The sequence below is a fragment of the Astyanax mexicanus genome, chromosome 16 (assembly GCF_023375975.1).
Source record: "Astyanax mexicanus isolate ESR-SI-001 chromosome 16, AstMex3_surface, whole genome shotgun sequence".
Classification (NCBI taxonomy): domain Eukaryota; kingdom Metazoa; phylum Chordata; class Actinopteri; order Characiformes; family Acestrorhamphidae; genus Astyanax; species Astyanax mexicanus.
Genome location: NC_064423.1, coordinates 19,122,771 through 19,150,538, shown reverse-complemented (window position 1 = coordinate 19,150,538; position 27,768 = coordinate 19,122,771). Strand labels below are relative to the sequence as shown.

The following is a 27,768-nucleotide window of genomic DNA, read 5'->3' as shown; positions in this document are numbered from 1 at the left end:
GGTGGTTGCTAGGTGATTTATATGCATAAATTAGATTAAATGGTGTTTGCACGTTGCTACGCAACGTGCAAATACATCAATCAGCTATGCACGCTAGGTTGCTTTGGCCGTTCGGGGGTGTCCAAACTTTTGACCCGTGGCTCCATTACACACAGTACTGGGGGGCCGGGGTGTCCAAACTTTTGACCTAACGCTGTTTTATCCCATAGCTGCTCCATACACTCACAGTACTGGAGTTCTAGCTACCTGTCCTTCGATCTAGCTGCCGTCCTCCGATTGGCCCCATTCATTCCAATGGGGCCACTTCGTACGACAATCGTACGAAATCCGTACGTCGTAACTTTTCGTAACGCATATTTTCGGAAAGAGCTCAATAAGTTCTACAGGTCCTCAATTGGTTTCATCTTCGTATTTCAAAAATTGCGACGTCCACGGGCGTGCAAAGTTCTGCCCATTCATTTTCAATGGGCAAAAAAACGCGTACTTACGAAGTTTTTACGAAAAACGTAAGTCCGATCGGAAAGCTGTATACAAGCCCACCATTCCCGATAAGGACGCACGTTTTCTCTTTTGGACGAAGTCGATATTTCGAAAACTGCGGCACTAGTTAACCGGACAAAAAACAGGTGGAATAATAATAATAATAATAATAATAATAAGAAGAAGAATAAGACTTAAGAAGAACAATACTGTGATTGCATTACTGCAATCACACTAATAATAATAAGAAGAAGAAGAAGAATAAGACTTAAGAAGATCAATACTGTGATTGCATTACTGCAATCACACTAATAACCCTGGTTTAATCACTGTTTTTATGCATCTTAATTTTTTTCAGTGTCCAAATCGTTGACACTGCTACTTAAATGAAAGCTCCTCAGTTAAACTTGCAAAGACTGTAAAGCATCAGAACCACAGTCATTTGTCTCTTTCATCTCCCAGTGCCCTTTTTGGTATCTCAAATTGTCTTATTGGGCATATACAGGTGTTCCTTTTGGGTTTCTCCAAGTGTTGTTTTGCACATCCCCAAGAATGCTTTTGGGGTGAAAGGTGTTCCTGTTATAAGGTACAAAGGGTGCATAATTGTGTTTATATAAGCACTGGTGTATGAAATGAAAGAATACAGTTATTACAAATGCTGAAAGAGAATAAAAAAATATTTTCTTATAAATGTGCAAAGCAGGAATATTATTAGTTGTAGTTCATGTTGTATTGCAGTTTGAGGTGTTGGACTGTGTTCAGGCACATGGATAAGGCTTGACTGCAATGTTTCCACAGGCGTGTGGCAGCTCAGATGATAATACGTTCTCCTAATTGGATTGAACACCAGCGATCTACTGAGCTTTAGGCAGAGAGAGCACTGCCATTCTCAGTGCAGACTTTCTGTCCAACAGGTACTAGGATGAAGGACCCACTTCCAGGTAAATGTACAATATTTTCATATTATACATAGCTGAACTACTGAGAACTGTGTTTTTTCTATCTGGTTACCATCTACTGAATTTATCTAGCCTTAACATAGAACTCTGCAGTAGTGTGTGTTTGTGCATCTGTGTCTCCTACAGTTGACCAGGAAATCCTGTACTTCTACTGTATCTGTGCTTCTGAGTTTTGTGGCTGACTGTAATGGATTTGGTCTTTGGTTTGTTTTGTTTTTAAGTTTCTTAGTGGAGGCCTGTTAGTGATCGATTACAAGTAAGAGTAAGGGATATGCATATCTAATAATAAGGAACGCTGTTTCTGTTCAATAATTTTTTTTTTTAACAAAAAAGGGCTGAGTTTGCACATGTTTTTATATGTATATATCAGATTGATTGCCAACAATTGCAGTACATGTTTTTAGTTTCTTTCTAAAACCATACCTTTATCTACTATATGTATATTTGCTATTGAACCTTTTTTTATTATTGATATGATTTTGATATAATCATGCATCACTAGTAGTAAAAAACAAGCAAAACCTTTTCTTCTTTAAAAAGATTTTTTTAGAAAAACACATTTAGAACACGCTTACATACCCTGTCCGCTTGTCTTAACTTGTGACCTTTTAGAATGATACCATAGTTATAATAAAATGAAGGAAAACAGAGTCTATATGATTCATATATTTAATTCAGTATGTGTTAAAAAATATTAACAATGAGATTAAAGTGTAAGGTTTTTAAACCTTCATTCCAGCACTCCTGCGTGCGCCGAAAGTAGTTCAGTGGATTTGCTGTCTATAATTATTGTCTATAATTAGAACTACAGCCAGTCTGCAGCCTTTGATTCTAAAAGTGGACTGTAATCCTGAACTGCTACAACATCATTTCCTATTCAGTGATGCAGCCTGTCCACGCATGCAAAAGATAAATTGGGATTAATCAGTGAAGGGGTAAGAACATCTAAATGAACTCTAAAAATAAAGTGAAATGCACAAAAATCCTGAATACTTGTGTTTCTTTATATTGTTTAGTTATTTAAACTGAAAAACAATTGGATTTCATTCATTTAACATCAACACCAACAAACCCAGGCCTTCAGTGTTAAAAATCAGAAACAAAAGTCATTATTATTAGATATGAATAGTGTTTTAAAAGGTAACAGTAATTAAATATCATTGAGGTCTGAAAGCTTTGTATCTTTTTTGTTAATTTGAGCATTTCTCATTTTTTGCAAATAAATGCTTTAAATGACAATATTTTTATTTGGGATTTGGGAGGAATGGTGTCTGTAGTTTATAGAATAAAATAACAATGTTCAATTACTCAAACATGTACCTGTAAATAGCAAAATCTGATAAACTGATTCAGAAACTGAAGTGGTCTCTTAATGTTTTCCAGAGCTGTATATTACTTATATGCCTCAACTTAAAAAAGACAACAAACCAAAGACCAAATCTAAGCAAAGTCAGCCACAAGCCTCAGAAACACAGATACAGTAGAAGTACAGGATTTTCCTGGTCAACTATGTGAGATACAGGTGCAAACACACACACACACACCCACACACACACACACACACTAGAGCAGATTTTTAGATGAATTCAGTACACGCTAACCAGAAAAAAAAAAAACAATTTAAAACTATATACTGTGTCTGATCAGATTTGGGGAAAAAAAGGTTTGCACAAATGATAAACCGTACTTTATGGAAAATATTTAATTGCACCAAAAGATGCATCAAATGTGTCAAGCAAGATCCCCTTTTTTAACCTTAAACTACTAAATGAGATTCTTATCAGTAATGTTAAAATATCTAGCAAAATAAAAAGCAATGTCACGGGTTAAGGGTGAGGCGAGTTATGTGTTGCAGGGCTGTCCTGAGCTAAATCCCTCAGACTCAGCCGTTTCCTCTAGCGCTGTCAATCATCCACTGTGTGACCCAGGCTGTCTCTGATAAAAGGTCAAGCCATCATATAAAGTGTTCAGTAGCTTAGCTGAAGAAAAAAAAAATAAAGAAATAGGAAGCCCTTTTATTGTGTTTTTTGATCGTGATTATGTTTGGCCTACATTAAATTAGTAATAAGATTTCAAACCGTATCATACACCATCATACACTGTATCAGCACAGTGACTAATATGACTTTACATGTTTTTAAAAGCAGCATATTTTGTTTGCTCTCACTTTCATTGTTATGCTTGTTAAAATACTCTATACTATAGTACACATTTTAAACTAGGCCTCAGTGTGACGCCACTCAGGCATCACAGTTGGCACCGAAGCAGGACAGACCTTAAGTCTGTGGAAAGAAGCCCTGAAGAGGGCTAATCTCATCATAGTCGTTCCACTGGAACTCCAGAAATAAGCCACCTAAAGTTAGACAGCACTTCGTGAACCCTGTGGCATGATCTGGTTTGAAACGGTCTGCACACACAGACGTATCATTAGCGTGCGGAAGAAGACCTGTAAGTGACCTACACTGACTACAGTGTCAGCCAGCATTAAGCTAGATCGTCCTTCTGCTTCCTTCAATACAGCTAATGCGGTCTAATCACCTTCATTCACATTTGTCCATTGCACAGTGATTGAGTAGTCTCTGTGTGCTGTGATTTATACAGGAAAAGTAGCTTCATAGGTTTGACATGTGTAATATTACACCAAAGTTAGTTCCAAAGCTGCAATGTGATTGGCTGAGAGGCGTTTTATGAGTGCCATTATCAGCTGGTAATGCACTGTAACCGAAAAAAAACCCAAAACATTTTCTTTCAAAGTCAAACGAGCACTGCACTTTAATCTACACAGATTGCTATCCTGAAAACCATTTATTTGGATAAGTAAAGCTCTAATGTTTATTTACAGTAAGCTTAGATTTCCAAAATTTTTACTGAAATGGCCAATAATAGCTGATAATTGCTAACCAAGCAACAATGCAGTGGTACGGTACTTGGCCTGCGGCCTCCTGATTATGCTCGCAGCACAACAGTGCAAATATTACACATTATAACACTCCCTCTCATGTATTATTGCTTAATTGTGTCATTCAAAGCTTCAAACAATTTAAAAAAAAATTGGTTAGTAGAAAGAAATTTTTACTTCACATTTAAAATTTCCAGCTTCTGAACAACAACCACAATCACCCCTCCTCCTAACTTTACACTTTGCACAATGTAATCATTCAGATGGCCAGACGGAGATGCATGATTCGTAACTCCAGATACCTAAAGAGAACATGTTTCCACTGCTCTAGAGTCCAGTGACTGTATGCTTTACATCACTGCATCAGACACTTGAGCTTGTATTGTGTTTGGTAATGTACAGTATGGATCTGCTGTTCGGCCATGGAAACCAATCTCATGAAGCTCTCTACGCACTGTTCTAGATCTAATCAAAAGGCCATATAAGTTTGGAGGCAACTTATGTGCTTCAGCATTCCCTCTGTCAATTTATGCAGCCTACATCTTTAAAACTGAGTTTCTTATTCCTTTGACAAAATAGTGACTTTAAAACAATCAAGACATTTTACTTAACCTGCTTTTGCCGCATCCATTGTATACAATTCAGTGTCTTAGACAGTAATTTACCTCTACCCTGCTGGTAGATGGTTCAGATGGTCTAAGCTGGTTATTGATAGTCAATATGCTTAAAAATCTGGTCATCAAGGTGAATTATCTCTATGCACACCTGTATAAATTGTGTGGTTAAAAACCTTATATTGTAAGTCAGTGTGCACATGGTGAGGCCTGATAGTTTTGGGTGACATATGGATGAAACATTCCATTTCTGAAGTTGAGTGGATATTTAACATTCCTTAAATCACAGTGTCATCTGTGGACTGGAACCACCTTATAGAAGGAATTACTACCCACCGTGGACAGTGCAGTGAGTGGTAATGATAATATATGGTGGCATCTGGCTAAATTTGCCTGTGCAAACAGACAAGCAACTTTAGTCAAAATCACATCCACACAGTGCAACATTCCTTAGCTTCCATTAGATATGGCAAAATCATCTAAACTAAGCTGACATTTGGCATGTCAGTGAATAAGTGTGTTGTCCTGTTTCTTGGACATCATGTTTTTTTCATTTGAGCTTGATGGAGGTTATAGATGTGGTAAACAGAGGTTAGGATGACATTTTTGGACTACTTCTAATTACATGTACAGTATATGGCCCTGGGATGGTCAGTGACTTACTAAACTCATTTTTCTCATCTTTGCTCAGGTCCCAAATTCCACAAGGTCTGGCCAAAACGCCAAACAGACAAAAAAGCCAAAAACGAAGCTCCAACCAAAACCACCAAACCTGTCCTGCTGACCCCGAGAATACCAACTTTAACAGCAGAGCAAAGGATGAAGCAGACACGATTCGAGAGGGTCGTCTACGACATGGCTCACAACAAGCGAGTGGTCAGTGACATCATCCTGGGCAAAAGGATATCTTTCTATGAGCTACGAGGAGAAATAGGCACCGGCAATTTCTCACAAGTCAAACTCGGCATTCATGATTTGACTAAAGGTGAGGCTTGTGCTGTTTTATGGTTTACAATTATTAACTTTTGTCAAATTGCCACTCTTTTAACTCCTTACTTCATGTAATTTAAATATTAATTTCACAGTCACAAAATAACTCTATTAAATGGATCTTAACAAAGGAGATGCCGTTACAATGGTGATAACAGAAACCAGGGGTTGTAGAGTATACCGATGCAAGTGTAGCCATTTGTTCCCAAAGCTAAACATTTCTAATAAATCTTAGTTTTTATAATCTTATTGATTATGGAAAAATAAAACCATAATGGTTTCATTTAATTTTTGTATGTCAAAATCTCCCATCTCATCTTATGACATAAACATGTTTAAGTGATCAGCAGTGTTTCAGTTCCCGTTTGTGAAGGACCACTCACTGTGTTGCACCTTTTAATTTTTTTGTTTTGATTCAACACATAGTCATCAGTCAACTCATCAATTGTAATAAGGACATCTTATTTTTTTATTCTGTATATACTTGTTTATCATTTCTCAATTTTTATGTAGTTTTTGGTCATTTTTTACATGGCCTATAACGTTGGCTCTCCTGCAGTGTCCTTCATTAATGCTTAATGGGCAGGTCTAAACTGTGGTAGGCTGAATAGGTGGGGATCTATGTAAATTGATTGAAGGTGATTGCAAAAGTGATTTTTTTAGTTTCTGTATATCTTTCTGTAAGTAGTGGTGAGTGAATTATACATAGTTAAAATTGTGTTTCCATTTTATCTTATTTATTTATTTATTTTAAAAAAAAAAGTGATAGGAGCCCTTTAAACTGAGTACACTAGAATAATAAAAGGTTTATGAAATACTGGTAAAGTTAACATGCTTGAAAACTAAAACAATTTAACTAGGCCAATTAATTAATTAGCCCAAAACAAATTACTCAGGAGGTTTTAGCTAACAGTCCTCATTTTGGATGCCAGCAGACATGGAGACGTACAGGCCCTGATAGCAGTCAGTACAATTTAGCAGTGGCTGCACATGCCAACGACCAGAGGTGATCTGCTCACACAAGCACTTTGTAATCCTGTCAGATTTGTGCGACCCCCTTGAGTGAATGCAAACATGTTTTCTACATCTCTTTAATCTGTTTGGAGGCACTGTGCAGATGCCTGGAGGAAAAACGGGGGAATGTGGGGGTCCTTGAATGCAACCCCCCCATTAGGCACATAGTTTTGTGGAACTTTATATTAAAAGTTGGAGTAGATTCCAGCTAAATTGGCCTTGCCCCCCTCTGAACACTCTCCACCCCCCACCACTCAACCCCCACTACCATACCTCTGTATAATATGCTTACTTGTTCTCTCTGCTAATGTTTCATCCCTCCTTTCTCTCTCTCTCTCTCTCTCTCTCTCTCTCTCTCTTTCTCTGTCTTTATTTCTCTCTGCCCAGAGCGTGTTGCAGTGAAAATTCTTAATAAAATGCGCCTGGACAAGAAGACGCAGACGTTATTTACTTCTGAAATCTCTTGCATGGAAAGACTGTCGCATCCAAATATTGTGCGCCTTTATGAGGTGATAGAGTCAAGCAAGCACTTGTACTTGGCTATGGAGTACGGCAGTGGGGGAGACCTCTTTTCACGCATCAGCACCAGAGGGCGCCTGCCAGACCTCGAGAGCAAGCTCGTCTTTGCCCAGATCATCTCTGCAGTCAAATATATGGTGAGAAACCTGCAGTTATCCCCCCAAAAATTAGTTGCCTTGATGATTAAGGTAATCTTTTTTAAATAGTGAAATGATTAAGATCCAAAGAAAGTCATTTATTGTTAGTTTGGGAATCAAACATTTGAATAGTTTAATGCCCAATGTAAACCCAATAAATCTGCCATCTGCTGTTGTATCCTATTCATCTTTAGAGGCCTGCACTTCTAGACATACTCAAACCAGACCCTCTGGCACTAGTGACCAAAATCACTGAGATCACATTTTCCCCAATTTTAATACAGGAGTTGGACAATGAAACTGAAACACCTGTCATTTTAGTGTGGAAGGTTTCATGGCTAAATTGGAGCAGCCTGGTGGCCAATCTTCATTAATTGCACATTGCACCAGTAAGAGCAGAGTGTGAAGGTTCAATTAGCAGGGTAAGAGCACAGTTTTGCTCAAAATATTACAATGCAGACAACAAATTTTTAGTTCACGTCTTGCTGGCGCATCTGTTACCAAGGCAGCAAGTCTTTGTGATGTATCAAGAGCCACGGTATCCAGGGTAATGTCAGCATACCACCAAGAAGGACCAACCACATCCAACAGGATTAACTGTGGACGCTGTTAGAGAAAGCTGTCTGAAATGGATGTTCGGGTGCTAACCCGGATCGTATCCAAAAAGCATTAAACCATGGCTGCTGTGGGGCCTAGTTTAGGATATTGAAGAAGCATATGTGTACATTTCATATACTGAAGCACACTGGCCTCATATGAGCAAGATCATTAAGTTCGCTCATCCTCTGTTTGCTCTCTCCCGTAACAGGTTTAGGCCTGTACCTAATATATCTGAGAGACAGCTGTATAAGATAACAGGACATAATTGGCTCGCTCCCCGGAACACGCTATATGATGACTGAGGAGCATATCTCTAAACTCATTAAATAGAGGCCAGCGTATCTCTAAATTCATTAGACAGACCAGATGGCCACATAGACTCCCACTCCATGGGAACAGCAAACAAAGTGAAGGTCAACATTTTAAAAAAACTATACCATGTTGATTTGGTCACAATTAAATCCAATTATGGGACTAATGGCATAATGCCCATAACCTTGACCGGAAAAAACCTCCCTAAAGGTGATCATGTTTGGGAACAATTATGTTCAACCGATATATGGTTATATAACGGTAAAAGGTGGAGCCTAAAGCCCCCACCTTTGGTTTGCCCAAATACTGTATAAAAGAGCATGTAACTCTTTGTCTCATCAGAAGATTGGATCCTTCTGGCTGAACTTGGCTGATTTTTTCAAGACAATAAAAGAGCATCTTAGAACTTTGAAGAACTCCGTCTTCTCCTTTTTTTAACTCAAGGCACTCGTCTGTTTTTACCTTCTTTCTTTTGAACTTAGAACCTTTGTAGTGATGCATGACTAGATAACTTTTAAAGAGTCTATTGTAAGCTAGCCCAAGGCTTCCCTTTAAGGGAGGCCAAGAGTCGTCAGATTACGAACGACATTTGGCGCCCAACTAAAAGGGGCCTCGAAAAGAGCCCATACATAGTAACGATTAGAGACCAGCAGCAGTGACATCGTGAAGAAGACAATCCTCTTCAAATCCTGAAGGACAGGTGAGCATTGAAACCTTTTTCAATTTAATTACTGAAAAAGAAATATTGTGTTTTCTTGCTCACAAAGATGTCATTGTTTTAGAAGTTAAAAGAAGAATTTAAACTTTATAAAAAGAAACTGTAATAATTTATAACAAACAGACGAGCGCTGTGATTTAAAGAAAGATGTATACATGTTTAGGAATGTGTATATAACATTATAAAATGAAACCAATTGATTAAAATTCAATAAAAATATTTGATGAGCATTTTTAGCGTCTAGACGCCTAAATCCAACTAAATTCAATTAATCCAACTAAAGTCAAGTAAATTAAACTAAATTCAAGAACATTACAACAAAAGAATTGTATGTTAATGTCTGTCTACTGTCTGTTGTATGTTTTATCTCCCGGGCGTTAAAGACGGGAAACGTCATAAGGTGCGATCTAGAAAGCACGACGTTAGACTTAATATAAGTACATGAGAAAAAGAGAATAAGTACAGGAAAAAGAGATATAAATAAGAGCGACGCCAGAGAGTGAAGCGTGCGCCAAAGAGATATAAATAAAAGCGACGCCTGAGAGAGAGCGTGCGCTGGAAAAAGGCCTAAGAGAGTAAGAGATAAATGGGAAAAGACTTGGACACCCGTCTGTTTAACAGAGGGTCTTAAGAAAACCAAGTTCGTCTTTTTGTTCCATGAGCGCAAGTTGAGACACTCTATCCTGACTGTTTTACAGCGGAGATTGATTCTCACTCGGAGAAAAACGCTTAGTGCAGAACACCACTGTAACTGACAGAGAGACGAGGGAATAACTATTCAATTCTGACTAGTGGGGTATATGTTTTGTGTTGTCTGTTAAAATCTGTGTTAGTATTGTCTGAGATCTCAAGTTTATTTTTAATAACTGCTTAAATTGTGTTAGAGCTTAAGTGAAATGTTTAAAATGACTGTGACTTTGTAGATAACCTGTTTAGATGTTGCTAGTGTTATTTGAAGTTGTTTAGTGATGAGCCCACCCAGAAAAGTATTGAGAATTTGTAACAGAGTAATAATCTCCTGCTTAGTGACTGTAACCGTACACCATAGGCGTGGCATTTTTCGTAGAGTGGACTTTCGTGTTGTCCTTGTAAGGAGAGTTGGTCGTGAGGTGGTTAAGGGCGTAAAACGGCTGCAGACGTTTTTAGAACCCGAGACCTATAGAAGAGTGCTAGAATGCATCCGCCAACTACAAGATTGGAGTCGGTGAAGCAATATGCTAAATTACAATACAGAAATTTGATAATAACCATAACCACAGTAACAGTGGTTTATCAAAAGTTCCCAATTGATTTAGAAGCCAGCGAAAGAGCTGACAGAACCATGAGGTACTGCAAACAGTACCGACCAAGTAATTGGAAACTGTTTGAAATATGGATTGGTGAAATCATGGTCTTCACATCCAAATCATGGCTGTCCTCCCTATTGAGCGGCCAAAGTAGATTCAAGGGTATGACTCACTTACAGATGCGTCTGCAGGGCTTAACAGCCCCAGGACCATCAATTGCAATTGACATCGCACAGACACGTAGAATTCGGAGAAGAGTAAACAGAGCCCGAATTAAATCTCACCGAAAACAGCGCAGACGAGAAGAAGCTAGAGAAATGAAGCTAATTAAGAAATGGAGTGCGTTGCGAGCACCAGGGCAAGGAGAGGAGTATCTAGAGTAAATATTTACCTAAGGTGTACAGGCTGTATATGCGCTGGCTGTAAAACATGCACACACTTACATACGCTTGTGTAATCTCACACACACACATAGTGACCCGCCCATATATGGACATGTACGCACATACATAGACTCACAGACACACTCACACTCACACACTATAACATGTAAGTACTGTATTAACTCTCGAGCTAAACCAAAGACAATCATGGTTGTGATTCTTCAATAAGTAGACAAGGGTGCAATATACTAATTTTGATCTTGAAATCTATTTTTGAAATATAAATATATTCTCTCAGTTTCCTTTTAGAAAGCCTCAATCAACTGGACACAGTCCCACTTGAGGAGAAAACGAGAGACTAACGTGGCGACACCCTTCACGCAGAAACAGATAAGAGTATATTTTACTCCTTCTTAACTCATTCATCATGGGTGGTAAAAATACCAAGACTTGCAAAAATGAAGTAGACCCAGTACAGCTCCTTATTGAAAAAGGGGTTGACACTTATGCTGAACTTACTCAGTGTATGGCTAGGTGGCATAAACTGACAGCTAAGGCTGATAAACAATGGCCCCTTGCAGGGACCTTTGACACAGAGCTGTGCAACATGATACATGCCTTAGAGCAAGAATCTTATGTATGGAATAGCCGACAGAGAATTAAACAGCAGCGCAGGCTGATTTTGCTGAGAGCATTTATGGACCATGGCCCTAAGCCAACTAATGCCCCGACAAGCCCTACCAGTCCCATTCCAATTCCAGAGAGACCTCCACCATATGCCTCTGAACGCACACCGACTACAGGGATTTACCCTGCAATGGCACAGGGCTGGCCAGATGCGTCAATTGAATTAAAAGGAACCCTGAGCTTTGAGAGAACATCAGATGAGACAAGTGACCCACCAACTGCCACACCTGCGACCACACAAGAAGCTGGAGAAGGTTGCAGTAAATACACACCCAAACCGCTAGCACCAACCTGGACAAGACTAAGCCCCGCTCAAGACACACCCACTGCAGGTGGCCCCTCGATGCACGAGGAACAGATGAGTGGTGAGACCACACCAAAGAGCAACTATGAAAGCAGCATGCACGAGCCCTCTGTTAGAGTCAAAGAACCAAGATCACGCACCCCAGCTGATGAAGAACATCCTTCAGATACTGAAGAACAATGTTCTCAAGTGCGATTCCTAACAGCTCCACTACAGCGGAGAGTTACTGGCGTATTGGAAATAGAGCCTGAAGCAAGCGCCAGACAGCGACGAGACAACTTTGAGGACACGTATAACAAAACGGAGAAGGCTATAGAAGAAGAACTCAAAAAACTAATTAATAAAGGTGTCCCAAAGAACTCAACCACCTCACACGTTGCACACGGCCTGCGTAGAAGCCGATCTATTGAGCTGCAAAGTCCAGTAATGCAGGATGAACTTGCTGACTCAGATTTCCCTCGCACGGACTCTGAAGAGGATGAGGATCTAATTGGCTGGACAGCGACTCTTGACCGAACACATACCCAAGGTCCAAGACGCTCTGAACGTATAAGGCAGAGACTGAGGTCCCACCAGCTTAGACCGTCCAAGTCATCCCATTTCTTCCCCATCATTGCCCAGGGCCTGGGTAATTCATATGTGCCCTGGTCCTTTATGGACTTGAAAGGCCTGGTTGAGCAACTACCGAACATAACCACAGGAGGGCAGAAGTGGATCACTGCTTTTGAAGACAAGACATCAGGCTATACTATAGCCATTGGAGACATAAAGGCTATCCTGTCACACTCCGTTGGAAAAACCAAAATGGAGGACATATTTTCACTGGCCAAGTACAGAAACCTGGCAACAAAACAATGCTTTGAAGACATACCTTTCAACGCCTACCGAAACAAAATCTGGGATGCCATTCGTGAAGAATTCCCAACTGATATGGATCCAAGTCAACTGGATTCACTTGAACTGAAACCTGACACCCCTGCCATTGAATACATCACCAATTTTCAAAAGAAATGGCTAGAAGAAACGGGTACTGCTTGGAACTCTTCCAACCAGTGTCTGTTCAAGATGATGCTGAGAAAAAGCTTGCCCAAGGAAGTGCAAGATGCACTTGATGAGGTCGTGGGTCTAAATAATATGGATTGGAACATGTTTAAAGATCACATCGTCCATCATGCGGAGCGATACAAGAAAAAGAAGGCTCAGAATAAAGAAGAGTTGGAGAAAATAGCTTTGCAGCTACAAAGAGCACAGCTGACAGAGTTGAAGAAGAAAGATAAGAAACTAGCTGACCTCATGGCAGTGGTGGCCTCTGATAAACCCAAAGCACCAAATGCGACTGATCAGATTTTGCCTGTACTGACCACACAAGCACCTGTACAACAACCAATGCAAAATCCACAGGTGATGCAGCCACAACAAGTTGTTCCTGCAACTCAGACGTTTCCTGCACCTACAACACCAATGATGCCAATCAATGCAATGATACAAAACCAAAGCATGCAGCCCAGCGCTGTCCAGACTACCAACCCCAATCTCAACCAACTCCAACAACCTGTGCCACCTGTTAATGTTTATGTTAACACAGGATTGGCCAACAGGGGAGGACTCAGAGGAAGAGGAAGAGGTAGAGGCCGTGGGATGCCAAGACCTAATAACAACCCATTCGGCATGCCTAATGCGCAGACCCTGGATCAATTAGACACATTTGACATTTCAGGCCAAAAATTCCAACAGGGTCAAGGATACCAACAAGGTCAAAACTACCAGCAAGGCCAAGGCTATCGACAAGCTGGAGCTTCTCCTGTTTGTTACACATGTCACCAACCTGGCCACTACTCAAGAAACTGTCCGAATGCTGGATGGTTCTGAAGATGCCCGGAAAGCCTTGAGGGGGAGAATATTCAATTGGCAGTATCAAATTCGTCTAGTAGTGACCCAAAAGTACAGGTTAAAATTAATGGTGAGAAAAACATATTGTTCTTAATTGATACAGGAGCCACCCACTCCGTAATTGGTCCAGAAGGAGTAAATCTTCCCCTGTCCTCTCATCAACTAAGGGCACAAGGCTTTTCAGGGAAAACGCAAACATTAAGATTTACAGAACCTGTACACTTAACCATAAATGAGCAAACTGTGATAGCTCCCCTATTATATTCAGAAGCATGCCCAGCCAATCTCCTAGGTAGAGATATACTATGTAAATTGAGGGCAGATATCAGATGTTCACCCACTGGATTGTGTATAGACTTCCCAACCCCAGTATACCAGATGTACATAAAAGCAAAAGAGGGAAGACCAATTAAAGACTTGCCAACAGTTTATTGGTTAAGACTAGTAGATAGCCTACTTGACAGGCTTTACCACAAGTGGGAGCCTTGGATCGAGAGCCATAGACCTGACATGAAAAAGGTGTCAGATGATCTGCACTGTACTCTTTTGTACGATCATGATAACTCACAGACTGAATATGATGCATGTTGGCAACAGTGCCTACAGGGCAAATCAATCACATTAAGAACAGGAGATATGATCATAGGTCCTCAAGGAGTCGCTGTAGAAGCTATCCTGGATGACAACTTGTTACAATGGTACAAGGTTGAAAATTCTGTACCACATGTGTCTCTTATGGTTGCTAAATACAATCAACCAATGGACTTAGGTCCGATGGTGTTGGCTAGCAAAAAGATGACATGGATTGAAACAGATGATCAGTGTGTCTTCGAGTCGGTTGATCGAACATACTATAAAATAACCACCAAGTCTGTTAATAGAACAATAGCTGAAAAGGTTGCTGTGGATAGATTAGCACCATATATTCAAGCTAAACTAACCCAGGAACAGGAAGAACTGTTAAAGGCGGTACCTGAGCAATTGTGGACCAAACACCACACTGATGTAGGCTTTATTAGATCTGTAGAGCCAGTCCAAGTGACTCTTAAGCCAAACGCCAGATTACCTTACCAAAGACAATACCCACTGAGTAAGGCTGCGTTTGAGGGTATTAAGCCAACCATTGAGGGCTTGTTACAGGCAGGAGTCCTAGTACAAACAACCAGTCGATGCAATACTCCAATTTACCCTGTGAAAAAACCCAACTCTGATAAATGGCGCTTAGTACATGACTTGAGAGCTGTAAATGCTGTTGTGGAAGGCGAAACTCCTGTAGTGCCTGACCCACACACCCTACTCTCAAATATCCCTTTTGATGCTACGTTTTATAGTGTTATTGACCTCTGCTCTGCATTTTTCAGCATTCCACTCGATGAGCAATCCAGATTTTTGTTCGCATTTACATATGGAGGCAAACAATACACTTACACCCGCATGCCACAAGGCTTCAGTGAAAGCCCCAGCATATTTAACAAAACAGTAGCACAAGACCTAGGCGACATTGAAATCAACAGTACATTGATTATGTATTTTGACGATCTGCTAATTGCTTCCAAAACTAAACAGGAATGTGAGCAAGATACAATAACAGTCTTAACCAAATTGGCAGAGAAAGGCCATAAGGTTAGCAAGGCCAAATTGCAATTTTGTGCTGAGGAAGTAGACTACCTTGGCAGACGCTTAAAAGGAAACAAGCGCACAATTATGCCAGCACACATTAAAACCATCCAATCTGCTCCTAAACCAATTACTGTAGGCCAAATGCTCACATTTTTAGGAATGGCTGGGTACAGTCGCCAATGGATTTGTGACTTTGCACTTAAAGCCGCCCCCCTCAGGAGATTGGTAAAAGCAGCCGGACAGAGAAACCTTAAAGGAATCTTGGTTTGGGATGAGGAAGCTGAACAAGTTTTTATGCAGATCAAGCGTGATCTGTGCAGTGCTCCTGCATTGGCCAATCCAGATTACTCAAAACCTTTTGAACTTTTTGTGTCTGTAAAGAAGGGGTTCGTTAATGCTGTCTTAAGACAACTGTCAAACCCCATACAGGGCTACACTCAAGCGAACACCATAGCCTACTTTAGTACACAGCTTGACAAAATTGAACAAGGCATGCCACCTTGCTATCAAGGTTTGGCAGCAGCAGCATATGCCTTTGAAAAGGCTACTACAATTACCATGGGATACCCAGTTACCATGTATACCAACCATTGCCTACATACTTTGTTAACATCTAACTCCTTCGTGCTGACAAATGCCAGACGCACAGGCTACGACGTTATCCTGTCTGCACCTGAACTAACCATTAAACGATGTAACAAAATTAATCCAGCTGACAAGATACCTCTCCCGACGGAGGGAACTCCACATGACTGCGAACAACACACTTCAGACTTCTTGAAGCCTAGGCGTGACTTAGCAAGTGAGCCCTTGACGTACAATGACTTGATTCTTTTTGTTGATGGTTCCTGCTTTAGGGGACCAGATGGCAACCTAGCTGGTTTTGCCGTAGTAAATTACGATCAGACCACTAATCAATTTGTGACTCTTTTTAAAGCTAGTGTACCACAACCATGCTCAGCCCAATTGGCAGAGCTCAAAGCTTTGACAACTGCCTGTCAATTAGCTAAAGGTAAACAAGCGACTGTGATGACTGATTCGGCGTACGCCCACGGGGTGGCGCAAGTGTACGGATCTATCTGGGCCCAGCGCGGGTTCGTACGAGCTGACGGTACCGAAATTGCACACGGACAGGCCATTTCAGACCTCTTAGAAGCTATCTTGCTTCCTGACAGACTTGCCATTGTTAAATGTGCTGCTCATAGACATGACGATTCTCTGATTACCCAGGGCAACAATATGGCTGACCAGGAGGCTAAGGATGCTGCTACCGTAACATTGCAGTGCCCTGCCCAATCCCCAGACAGACTTCAATTGGCTGAGGAACAACTAACTGAGCTTACACCAGACTTAACTAGCTTAAGTGAGTGCCAAGAGAATGCAAGTATCTATGAGAGAAATGTTTGGATTAAAAGAAGAGCTAAACCAGAAAATGGTGTCTGGTACGGCCCAAATGGCCTGCCAGTAGCTCCCATATCCTTATTAAATATCCTGATTGCTGATGCACATGGCATATCTCATGTCCACCGGAAAGAAATCATTAAACAAATTAAGGCTGAGTGGTGGACCCCATATTTGGTTCTCACTGTAGACCAATTCCTTAACCATTGTGCTGTCTGTATACAGTACAATTTCAGGAAATCTTTGACTGCTCCATTAGGACACATCCCTGTTCCTGATGGCCCCTTCAGACACTTGGTAATGGATTACCTAGATATGGGAAAACCCGTTAGAGCATTCCGCTACATTATAGTAGTCACCGACAGATTCAGTAGATGGACTGAAGCTCAAGCAACTCAAAAAGAAACAGCCACTGCAGCTGCTAGATTCCTGATTCGAGAGGTGATTCCTAGATTCGGAGTACCAGATACGATTAGTTCAGATAACGGTTCGCATTTTGCCAACAAAGTTATCGCAGCCATAGCCAGATCACTTGGCATTAAACGTAGGCTTGGCTGTGTCTACAGACCACAGAGCCAAGGCATTGTTGAAAGGCAGAATGGAGTCTTAAAGGCAAAAATTGCCAAGATCATTGCGCACAGTGAAGGAAAAATCAATTGGCTAGATGCCTTACCGCTAGCTTTGATGAGCATGAGAATGACCACAAATAGAGTGACCAACCTAACACCACATGAGATGGTGACAGGCAGACCAATGCCAGTTACGTACCTTAGAGCACCATATCAAGGCCCTAGTCTTGAACAGCTCCAAGCTGAACTTCATGATTATGTCACATGCCTTACCAAAATTCACAGAGACTTATTTGCCCAAGCGAAAGGAGCTAGTGTTAACAGATCTGCTGAGATTGACAGCTCACTGACTGAACTGCTCCCTGGAGATTATGTATATGTCAGAGTACACAAAAGGCAGTGGGATCAACCCAGACGGGAGGGCCCTTATAAGGTAGTTTTGGCCACACCCACTGCTGTAAAAGTGGAGGGAAAGACTGTTTGGTTCCATCTGAACCATTGCTCAAGAGCCCCTCCATTTTACCGACCCCCACAACAATCTGATGTGCAGCCACCACAGCAAACTGATGAACTACCTGCTGAACAAGCACAAGGTGACCCTGCTCCTGTCTCACCTAGGGCAGGGCCAAGTGGATACCAGATCCTGACCAGACAACGTGCACGTCTAACTCCTCCTGACCCTGGCTCAGAATCCGATTAAAAGCTACATCACTGCCGACCTTAAACATCAGATACACTGCAATTGACAGCATTCGAGGAAGAAATGCCTCCATGGCATCCTTTTAGGCATCCTGGTCTTTGCGGACTAAAAGGTACCACCCTTATCTTCATCATCATCTCTTGCATCATTGTTTTTACTATTCTTTTCACGGAACAATCTGCACATACGCCTTCCACGGAATTTGAACTTTGTGCTAACTGTTCCATTGAACCAAATACTACTGGACAGTACTGATTAAGTACTTGGACCTTTTTCTTGTTTTCTTTCGTAATTTTGTTGTATACATTAACTTTCATTGTGTGATTTGTGTATGCTTTTAACCGAATTTCACCTGATGAACCCCTGTCAAGCTTTTCATATTCCGACTCTCCCCTATCCATTACCTGTCTTTTCCTTTTTCAAAGACCTACCTTTATATTTGATCAAAGCTGACATCTCTATAGCACACACATTCATAGCACAATCCTCTAACCATTCCGGACCAAATGGTATAGTAGATACTGGTTTGGAAACATACACTAATTTTATCCCTTTTCTGGAATCAACCCTATTGATTAACCCTGAACACCTTTTAGTTGCTGAAATAATTAGACCAAACTTTACTACCGCCATTGTCTGGTATTTTGCCACTCCAGGTGATAGCACGTCTTTAAGCCGCAGACAATACTTTCGTTCATTCGCCACAAGCAAGTCCTCACTACTAGAGTACTGTTGTCATTGGATTGCGTCCTAGCTATGCTACTCACACAAGTCCAGACTAAGAGCCTTCACCTTTGGAGGTCCCATAAAGACCACCTTTTACTTGGGTTGACAGTAATAATGGCAGTCTTCATCACTTCTGCATTAGGTGCTCTACTCATAGCTATGCTATGTAACACTTACCAAACTACAATTCCCATCCAAAAGCTTGACGATTCTACTCGAACTATCTTTAAACGCTCACTTGACCCCAACAAATACAGACGTTCCATTGTCCATCAGACTTGGTCTGAATTGGGCAATCGCACGTGTGAACGATACTGTCCCTATGTCGACCCAACAGTTTGTATGTCCGCTTCCAACCTGTCCCCATCCTTTGCTTACGCGAACATTTACTTCGAATGGACACAATATCGCCAATCCGACTACAAAACAATTAAAAAACGCTGTTTGGCATCACCTGCCAATATCTGTGACCAACCTGCTAACTGTTTCAATTCTGCGCGCCTTAGGAGACGCCCATCTAAGCCTTTGCATTGCAGCTTAGCTTTATTAATGTCATACTTCCTGACTACTACTCCCTCCATGCACAGCAGATACACCTACTTTCAAGTTGAATACCGGTCTATGACCTCAGTAGCATTCCTAATTGACACCAAAGGTAAATTTTCCCTGAAGGCTTATCCAATTGGCTCTAACTGCTCACATCAGGCTCAATATACCTTAAATGCCTTCTGCGAGCCTCTAATCTGCTACGAACAAGCCCGCCTGAACAGGACGCCACGAGCTGTGGTCCATTCCTGGGAGGCACAGAGATTGTTTACATTTGATTCCTTGGACCCTAATGACTTACCTGATACAGATAATGACCCTGGTGTTGTGATTTCCCAATATGCTGATCAGAATATGTTCTATCAATATTTGACCTACACAGCCCAATCAGTTGCTTCAACTGACTGCTTTGCTTGTCACAATGGTAACAGTGTCCCAACTATTACCCCAATAGATGGTATAGATATTGTCACTAACACAACTGTTCCCTCTCCTCTGCAATGCTTGATGTCTTCATTGACCATTCCCAACCAACACTCCGCTGTTGATCCAAGATGTACTGATGTTGATGGTCCAATTGTCCCACCACCTCCAGTTATACGTGATACTGGAGCTCAGTACCCATTTTGTTTTTGTAGGGCCAGTGCACGACACAACCTTCCTGAACTTGACAACAGGTGTCGCATTAGACTTAGTCCCACTGGTACTGATATACTCACGGGATATAGATATCTTAGGGTTAACTTAGCTAACGGTACCCTCCCCCTAGCTGATCTTTTCTGGATATGTCATTCAGACACTAAACTGCTCCAGTCCCTTACTAACTCGTGGACTGGCTGCTGTGCACCTGTCACTTTAACCGGTTCTGTTTCAGTTATGACCTTTGATGATGCTTTACCCAGACACAAACGTGATCTTTATTCTGACATTTCAGATGTACAGAATGTTCCTGAGCTCAATTACCTAGGCATCCCTGTAAAAATTCCCAAAGAACACTTGGTTATGAGTGATGGTAGCATTGGAGCCACAGGTATACTGTTTGCTGGACTGCAAGCCTATAGAAATGGCCACTGGATTAATTACATTTGGTACAACCAACAGAGATTTCTTAACCACACCATTACTGCTTTAGAGGCTCTTGGTGAGCAATTGGATGCAACTTCTAAAATGACCCTTCAAAACAGATTCGCTATTGACCAAATGAGAGCACCTGATGATGGTGTCTGTGTTCTGATCGGTGACGAATGTTGTTCCTATATTCCCTTACATACTGGTTCTGATGGTAATTTTACTAAAGTAATGTCCAAACTTAGAAATCTGCGTGATGAACATGTTAGAAACACTCAAGCTGCACAAGACTCCTGGTTTAACTGGCTATTTTCTGGTCAATGGAAAGCTCTTTTAATGAGATTGGCTATGATGCTTTTATATGTCATCTTGATTTTGATGTTTGTGGCATGTTGTGTTGTACCTTGTTTGAGATTGTTGATTGAACGAACTGTTTCATCTATCTCTGGACAATATGCTGTTTTCCATGCGTCTGTTGACTCATCAGCGGGACTTGAAGTTATTTGTCAAATGGGCCAGGGCATGTCCCCGGACAAATAATGCAACTCCGCCCTCCGGGTCAAGGTGAAGTGCTAGTAACCTCTCCCTTGACCTACACCGTGCCTTTCCACGTGGCGCAAAGTCACAAAAGGCAGAAGACGTCTTCAACTACCATTTGGTTTTGTGTTTTTATCCCTCTGCCTTTGAATGTTTCTCCATGTAAATGGACTAGTTAATCCTACACCCTTGTTTCTCGCCTGTCCCAAGGTTCCATAATAATTGTTTGTGTTCATATCTTTACAAGTGTGCCTTTCACTGTCTGGTGAAATGTTTTACAGTTACATATGTGTATTGTGCCTAAGGGGGGACATGCTTATTTGGATCTTTCTTACCTACTGCTCGTGTTCCCAAATTCCTCTGAAGAGGCGGAGCCCCTTGACTGTGCATTGTCTTGGTAACGCTACACATTCCCATAGGGGACCTATCAGGTAGCTTTTCCAGGCAGCGACCAAACAGACTGGTATTTCCCCATCGGTATAGCGCCTTGGCTCTAGGGGGGTTTGCCATCCTTGCCTTTGTGCTGGGGTGGTATGCCTTAACCCTTGGATTCTGAGGTATGCGACTGCATGTGGGGCCTTGTCGGGTTGCTTTGCCAGGTGCCATGTTTGACGTGCCTTTCTATGCTCAATTATTCGCCAGTTACCAGCGAGGAGACAAGGGGAATGTGGGGTTGTTTAATCAGATACTTATGTCACTTTTGACAAAAGCATTTCAATACTTGAGATGCGTAATTCGGACCTGTTTGACCCTCCTTGTGGACAATATATTAATATGGAACTTAACCATGTATTCGACATATCTATCATATGTAATCCAATCATGTTATCCATTATGTAATCCATTTGAAAGTGTGCATTTTCATACCTTTTGTAGTAATTACACCACCTTTATTCATTTGTTTTGGTGTCATGTAGCTGAATATATAACCATGTATTTCTTACTATTCTGTCATGTTTACTCACCCATATACATAAGAATGTACCAAATCAATGTGGTTTAAAAATGGACTTGGGACTCAAAATATTTACGAGCACGTAACTCACTTACAATAAAATAATTAAAACTCTACTAGTCTTTATGCTCTGAATGACAGCCTAAAATACAAATTATCCCATCGTTGTTCCGTGGGACTAAATCCCACGGAAGGGGGGAATGTGGGGCCTAGTTTAGGATATTGAAGAAGCATATGTGTACATTTCATATACTGAAGCACACTGGCCTCATATGAGCAAGATCATTAAGTTCGCTCATCCTCTGTTTGCTCTCTCCCGTAACAGGTTTAGGCCTGTACCTAATATATCTGAGAGACAGCTGTATAAGATAACAGGACATAATTGGCTCGCTCCCCGGAACACGCTATATGATGACTGAGGAGCATATCTCTAAACTCATTAAATAGAGGCCAGCGTATCTCTAAATTCATTAGACAGACCAGATGGCCACATAGACTCCCACTCCATGGGAACAGCAAACAAAGTGAAGGTCAACATTTTAAAAAAACTATACCATGTTGATTTGGTCACAATTAAATCCAATTATGGGACTAATGGCATAATGCCCATAACCTTGACCGGAAAAAACCTCCCTAAAGGTGATCATGTTTGGGAACAATTATGTTCAACCGATATATGGTTATATAACGGTAAAAGGTGGAGCCTAAAGCCCCCACCTTTGGTTTGCCCAAATACTGTATAAAAGAGCATGTAACTCTTTGTCTCATCAGAAGATTGGATCCTTCTGGCTGAACTTGGCTGATTTTTTCAAGACAATAAAAGAGCATCTTAGAACTTTGAAGAACTCCGTCTTCTCCTTTTTTTAACTCAAGGCACTCGTCTGTTTTTACCTTCTTTCTTTTGAACTTAGAACCTTTGTAGTGATGCATGACTAGATAACTTTTAAAGAGTCTATTGTAAGCTAGCCCAAGGCTTCCCTTTAAGGGAGGCCAAGAGTCGTCAGATTACGAACGACACTGCCCAAATCACAGCAGAATTTAATGTGCACCTCAACTCTCCTGTGGTCTAAAACCAGGTGTTTGAGGTTCTTTGTCCAACCCCTGTGGTTGATATGAACAAATAAATGAAGCTGCTGGCCTGTATTTATGTGATTTTATGCACAGCTCCCACATGGTCTGCCAATCTAAGATATGCATAAATAAGACATTTAAGTTCTTGATTAAAATGAACCTTTTGACCATTATTTTTGGCATACAAGGACTTCATCAGAACACAGGATTATAAAATAATTACAACCCCTGAGTCCTATCAACACATCTGTAAAAAAAACAATACACTCTACAACCAATAAACCAATAATCATTAAACAATTCTAAACACTGAACAATGTCTCAGCCAAAATAACAATTCTAATTTTAATTTTCTTCTATTATAGATGTAAATTGTAAATTTAAATGTAAATTCGACCGGCATATAAATTATAAACTTCTATTATTTGTTGGAAATATTAGCCTTGTAGTTCACTACAGATGGACTAGAAATATAAATATTTCTACATTTCTAATATAGAATTACTGGTAGTTAGGGTTTTGCCATATTGTATCGCATTGCTTTTTTTGTAGTTTATATGCATGCACTAAATATTCCACACTGCTAGTTTTGTGGTAGATTATTATTATTTTTGTTGTATTTTTAAAATTTTGTAACATAATTATGTTATACAAAACCAGGGTCTTGGTAAGTTAGCGTTTATGAAACATTTACTCCAAATGTTGATTTTTCTTTTCGTTCTTTACAGAATATATGAAAGAAACCCTTTTATCATATTTATACAAATATAATAAAAAATACTTTGTTCCAGTAATATATTCTTAAAAACAAATATATAATTTTAGGGCCATATGATCTTTTCTTAGGGCAATAAAATTTGGTCAAAGGCCCAAAACCACACAGTAAATTTTCCCGTGTTAAATCAATCCTTATAGAATTAAATTGTCAAATTAATTTTCATAGTGTCAAGATTTAACACTGGATTACTGGACAATATATATATATATATATATATATTTTTTTTTTTTTTACATTTTTGTTCTTTCTTCCATAACAGCACGACAACGACATCGTCCACCGTGACCTTAAAGCTGAAAACATCTTCTACACCACCAGCTACTGTATTAAAGTTGGTGACTTCGGCTTCAGCACAATCAGCGGCCCTGGCGACATTCTGACTACGTTCTGTGGCTCCCCGCCGTACGCCGCACCCGAGCTGTTCAGGGAGAAGAGCTACGTGGGCCTCTTTGTGGACATCTGGGCTCTGGGGGTTCTGCTTTACTTCATGGTGACCGCCACCATGCCGTTCCACGCTGACAACCTGAGCCGGCTGAAGCGTTGCATCCTGCAGGGGTCGTACGCTGTTCCCCAGCACGTGCCTGAGCCCTGCCAGCAGGCCATCAAAGGCATGCTGAGGCCTGTGCCTCCTGACCGAAGCAGCCTCTCCCAGCTCATGTCCTGCTCCTGGCTGAGCGGCATCGACTACCCCAAGCCTTATCCCACGCTCAGCCTCACGCCCAACCACCTGGCCGAACCCTCCCCTGACCTGTGTGTAGAAGAAAAGGAAGTGACCTCAGCACTCAAGGACTTGGGCATAAGCAGCACGCACCTACAGAACAACACCTGCACAGACTTGCGCAGCCCCATCACAGGAACCTACCGCATCCTGCTGCACAGCATTCAGAAGAGGAGGTCAGTGGAGATGGTAGGGTATTCCGCACTCTATCCCGAGGACTTTCGGGACAGCAAGCACTGGGACAGCAAACACGACCCGTCCTCTGTCTGCACTGTGCTTTAATGACTGGCCTCTGGGTCCCATCATAGTGTGGTGCATTTAGATAGTCCTTTCTCTTAAACCTTGTAAACAACATCATAAATATCTGGCATGAAATCAACAAGTCTTAGGCAAGTCTCATGTTGCCTAAGTTTACAATGTTCAGCAAGTACGTTCAGGGAGTACATTCTCCAGTACTGGGTCACATTCATAAAACTGGTAATGAAATCCTATTCACAAAGGTGCAGTGGTAGAAATCAGTTTGATACTCTCTTTAAATTGTTTTTTATTGTTGTAGTGTTTTCACGCAGTATATGCATGTTAATATCCACTTCTCAGCTCCTGTTTGAGTGCCAAATTTGAAACGGGAAGTTCTATCCAATGTCAAAAGCAGTTCCAAGGTATCTAGGCAATCTCAGTGCACAGGGACATGTGGAGTTGGTGAATTTAAACTAAATAATAATACAAAAAACTACAGGTCAAAAGATTAAAAACACTCTAATTTTTGTCTGCTGGTTGACAAACTCATACAGTACACAGCAGAAGTACCCAGCAGACTTCGTCTGAGGGAGGAATCTGTGGCTAGTCAGGGTGGGTTTGTGGCAAGAAGTCACCAGATAAGGAAGATTTAAGTGCATTCAAATAATGAGTTTTGTGCTTCTATTGCAGTTAAGCATGAACTAGCTTGTTCGTGTTTTGCCATTTAGCACAAGCTAATCTTATACATAGAGTGGCCAGCAACAGATTATTTGCATAAAAGTGACAGAGCTCCTAAATGGCTCATTCTGTAAGGGACTGAAGCTGGCAAGTATAGAGCGGGTGAGTTTCTTTATTTAAGGGTGATTTTGTGCAAAGAATTTTATGAACTTGTTTTGTATAGCCCTTAGACCTATTCTAATTTGTGTAAAAATAGTTATTTATAGTATGTTACCTTTAAATGGTATAAAATTTAGAAGTAAATTTACTTGGCTTTTAAGGGGAAAAAAACTAAAACTGACAATTTACAAATAGGGATGTTCTAAAACTTTTTGCCAATAGTGTACTTCATGCAGCAACTTGGTTAAAAAGAAAGTTGGGTGTGTCCCAATTGCATATTAATTCCTAATACTAACTAGATGTTGAGTATAAAGTGTAGTTTAGGTAAAGGTCTGCAAGTTAAGTATACACAAATAAACACATTGTTTGAGTGTGTCCCTGAGTGTAATGTCTCACAGTATTAGTGTGTAGTGCGCAATTGGGACGTAGCCAAGGGGCCTGATTTGTCTATTACGTAGCTGCGGCTGGCGGCCTTCAGAAAGTTGACACCTCTATTGGAGGCGGTGATGATGTAAGAAGAAGAAAAGCTTCTGATTGGCTAAGCTGTAACTCAACCGGCCCTCACTATACCCAGTCCCTGTGCATTTAGTAACCCTCTAACATCCATCTTTTAAATGTGCTAAGAAAGTGGGAGCAGCTGAAATTGGGAATTCTAATGCTTGTTAACCTCTAGGATAATTATTTAGTTATTAATGTTAATGCACATTCATAACTATTGTGATATATTTATTGACTGCTTTAGTTCAGCATGTTTCGTGGCATCCCAAAGGGCTCCATTTGCAAGCCTATGAAACTGCACTAAGTTGTGATAATGTTGTTAAGAGTGAATAATCTGAAAATCTGATGATCTGATCATCTTTTTAAGGCATTTTTTATGACAAAAACCTTATAAGTGAACCTTGAGGAAAACTGGGATTACAGGCCCTTTTGCATATCAGATATATAATTATATATAATTAAATAATTAAAAATATATGGCACTGTACATTTAAGTGATTTCCTGCTAGAATGTTCACTTTACCTCAGGAAGAGCTTGGGAATTAGCTGGTTAGTTGAATCAGTGATAAGGGATCAGTGATATTAGAGCAGGGATGAGTGATTCAGGGCCTCTGAAGTACTGGGAGATACGAACATTAATACAGTAAATAGTAAAGCACCAATACTACGAATACTACATTTGCAGGGATGTGACATGTTGCATTCTTGTGATTTATAGTTTTATCTGTCATCATTAATTATAAGTTTATTCCAGCCACATGCAATGGTTCTCTTTAGCTTTATCTATTTTTGTAATAAAGCAATAAGGTATATTTGTAATGAATTGGGAGACTTTTGGTGCTTTTAAACTGAAATAACGTGTTTCAGTTCAAGTGATATTATATGACATTAAGACGTGGTTCCGGTCTCTAATAGGAATGTGTGATGGTCAATCAACAATATACGTATAGTAAAGCAAACTGATTAGCGGTGACTTTACTCTTGTACTGATTTTGATATACAGTGTATTTAATGTTTAATTATTACCAAGTGAGCTTTGCATACATGCTGCTACGTTTAATAGTTAATTCAAAGTATAAAGTATATCTTATTTTATCTATAGCTTATATATAAATATTTTTTAGGGCTGTCAGCGTTAAAGCATTAACTTTTCTTTTAACCAGTAATGCTTTATTGTTTTTTTTTACTTAAATTAATTACGTCACCAAGTTTTACCCCAACTTCTGCCGGAATCTGCCAAGCCCCCACCCAATGTGCAGATATTTTTTCTGGACCGGTTCGCTTGGGGTGAAACATGACTTGGTATCGATCTAAACCCGGCTATTAAATATACTCCTTTTCAATTGAGATAAACATCTGATAAAGCCAAAATCCAATTTCTAATGCATTTTTTATTTCAGTGCCCCTTGTTGTCCTCTCAAATATACAATATTTCAGTTGACACTACTAATATAAATATAATTGCTTTTTACTTTTCTTACATCCATTCTTTTAATTACATTAAAATATCCACTATAAAAACTTGCATCTTAAGAAAAACAAGTGCAATTAATTGCAGTTAATCACAGAATATTGTTGTGATTAATCAGATTACATTTTTTTAACCAGTTGGAATCAATCATATTTTTTAAACAAATGGTAATTAATCAGTTAACAGATTTTTTATTTTTATTTTACACTCCAATGTGTAAATGTCAATGTGGAGCATTTGATCC

At 40.3% G+C, this 27,768-nt stretch overlaps 2 protein-coding genes across 2 annotated transcripts; both read left to right on the top strand.

The window, feature by feature from the left end:
* Positions 1–912: 912 nt before the first annotated feature.
* On the top strand, positions 913–26,876 carry LOC103045418 (serine/threonine-protein kinase NIM1). The gene is made up of 4 exons (XM_007240225.4): positions 913–1,421; positions 5,644–5,937; positions 7,344–7,612; positions 24,023–26,876. Exons 1-4 carry the CDS (start codon positions 1,403–1,405, stop codon positions 24,761–24,763), a joined length of 1,323 nt encoding a protein of 440 aa, XP_007240287.3. The 5' UTR covers positions 913–1,402; the 3' UTR covers positions 24,764–26,876.
* On the top strand, positions 8,497–14,031 carry LOC125782174 (uncharacterized). Its single transcript, XM_049465316.1, has 2 exons — positions 8,497–9,224; positions 11,210–14,031. The coding sequence occupies exon 2, from the start codon at positions 11,339–11,341 to the stop codon at positions 13,769–13,771; it is 2,433 nt and encodes an 810-aa protein (XP_049321273.1). The 5' UTR covers positions 8,497–9,224; positions 11,210–11,338; the 3' UTR covers positions 13,772–14,031.
* Positions 26,877–27,768: the final 892 nt, after the last annotated feature.

Bases quoted from the DNA above. Each gene is read 5' to 3' on its own strand.
- LOC125782174 (XM_049465316.1), top strand. From the start codon at position 11,339: ATGGGTGGTAAAAATACCAAGACTTGCAAAAATGAAGTAGACCCAGTA.
- LOC103045418 (XM_007240225.4), top strand. The intron at 5,938-7,343 runs GTGAGGCTTGTG...CTCTCTGCCCAG, and splicing joins CATTCATGATTTGACTAAAG to AGCGTGTTGCAGTGAAAATT. The intron at 7,613-24,022 runs GTGAGAAACCTG...CTTCCATAACAG, and splicing joins TCTCTGCAGTCAAATATATG to CACGACAACGACATCGTCCA.